The sequence below is a fragment of the Cynara cardunculus genome, unplaced genomic scaffold (assembly GCF_001531365.2).
Source record: "Cynara cardunculus var. scolymus isolate 2C unplaced genomic scaffold, CcrdV1 Un_Scaffold_2861, whole genome shotgun sequence".
In the NCBI taxonomy this organism is placed as follows: domain Eukaryota; kingdom Viridiplantae; phylum Streptophyta; class Magnoliopsida; order Asterales; family Asteraceae; genus Cynara; species Cynara cardunculus.
Window position 1 is genome coordinate 6,885 of NW_020201245.1, and position 1,491 is coordinate 8,375.

Sequence of the window (1,491 nt, forward strand, 5' to 3'; positions counted from 1 at the left end):
TATTGCCGTCAACACTTACAACCGATATGGAATACTCTTTTCATATTAATCAATCGTTTGTTGAAAGGGAAGATAGGGAGCCTCGATATATGCTCCACGAGTGTTCTACAAATCATCTACGGTATTTTCTTCGACCTGTCCCTCGACTACTCCTCGATATTGTACACTGAGTTCAAGGCTGCAGTAGCCAAAAAGTGTCAAGAAGTGGTCAAAGGAAGACAGCTGCCATCCTTGTTGTTTCCCTAATTCTTGGGTCTTCTCCTAAGACTAGCTCTTAATGAAAACAACATTGATGTGGGTCGTCTACCTCCTCACAAGGTAAACGTATTCACTCAATACACACCAACAGTGCACAAGGAAGGTTATGAAGCAGAAAGACCTATTCCAAAGAGACTAATGAGCTACATGAAGTCTAAGGAGATTAGGAGAGCATACAAACGTACACGCGAGACACTAGAACCAGTGTCTCAAACCCCGGTACGTATAGGAGCAGTCGATGAAGAAGAGAGAACTAAGGACACAACAATTCCTCAGACCGAGGGAGGACCGATGAGAGTTGGAGTAGAGAGAATGAGAGCTGAGGAAGAAAGAGTGAGAGTACAACAAGGGAGAGAAAAAGGAAGAAAATGAGAAGAGGCAAGGAAAAAGAAAGCTGAAAGGGAGAAGAAGATAAAGGAGGCAGAATGAGCAGAGGAAGAGCTGGCAGAACAGGCTCGCCAAACAGAAATCGCTCGCCTAAGAAAAGAGGCCAGACTAAGAGCAGAAGAGGAGGCTCGTCAAATCTTGGCTCAATCCTCTAGTCCAAACCAAGAGGATGACCAAGAGCATTATGATGATGTTGCACGGTCTTACAATAGCAAAGAAAGTGGAGAAGAGGAGGAAGAGAGTGACGAAGAAGAGAGTGAGACAGAGAGTGAGAGAGATGAAGAGGAGAGCAAGGAAGAAGAAGAGGAAGAAGAGGGAGGAGGTGAAGCAGTTGCTTTGTCTCAGGGTGGGACAGAGCAACCTAGGCCAAATAAGCACATCAGATTCACCTACACCACTCCAAGTGCAACCATACTATCTGACTCCGGTGGTTGAGACACGGAGATCATTGAAACAGAGGTGCACACCTCGAACCCTAACCAGCCTATCCAAACAGAGGTCGCATCTGCCTCTGGTTATATTAGCCAAAGGGACACCTCTCCACAGGGAACACCCTCTCAAAAGGGTGTAACCTTTGAAAACATAAGTGATATGTCTCCCCATATCACGCCACTTTCCCACACAGAGGAATTTTTTTCCTCTACACAACTAGAACCCCAACCGTGTTCAGAGCAAGGACTACGTACACCAGACTGTGAGACTCTCGACCAGTCTCCTCGTCCACTCATGGAGAGCCCTCTGGCCGGCTCTGAACCAGTCTTGGTTCCTCTCTTTGACAGAACAAAAATAGTGAATTCTCCTCAAGGAGAACCACAAGGATCTTCTGGAAGCCTTTCCCCGACTAAC

General features: G+C 46.3%; 1 protein-coding gene across 1 annotated transcript; it reads left to right on the plus strand.

The window, feature by feature from the left end:
- The first annotated feature begins 396 nt into the window (after positions 1-396).
- Positions 397-1,080, plus strand: LOC112503311 (glutamic acid-rich protein-like). Its single transcript, XM_025107373.1, has 2 exons — positions 397-591; positions 712-1,080. The coding sequence occupies exons 1-2, from the start codon at positions 397-399 to the stop codon at positions 1,078-1,080; spliced, it is 564 nt and encodes a 187-aa protein (XP_024963141.1).
- Positions 1,081-1,491: the final 411 nt, after the last annotated feature.

Excerpts from the sequence above, each read along its gene's own strand:
- LOC112503311 (XM_025107373.1), top strand. The coding sequence starts at position 397 with ATGAGCTACATGAAGTCTAAGGAGATTAGGAGAGCATACAAACGTACA. Across the intron at positions 592-711 it reads TGAGAGCTGAGGAAGAAAGA|GCTCGCCAAACAGAAATCGC; the intron begins GTGAGAGTACAA and ends CTGGCAGAACAG.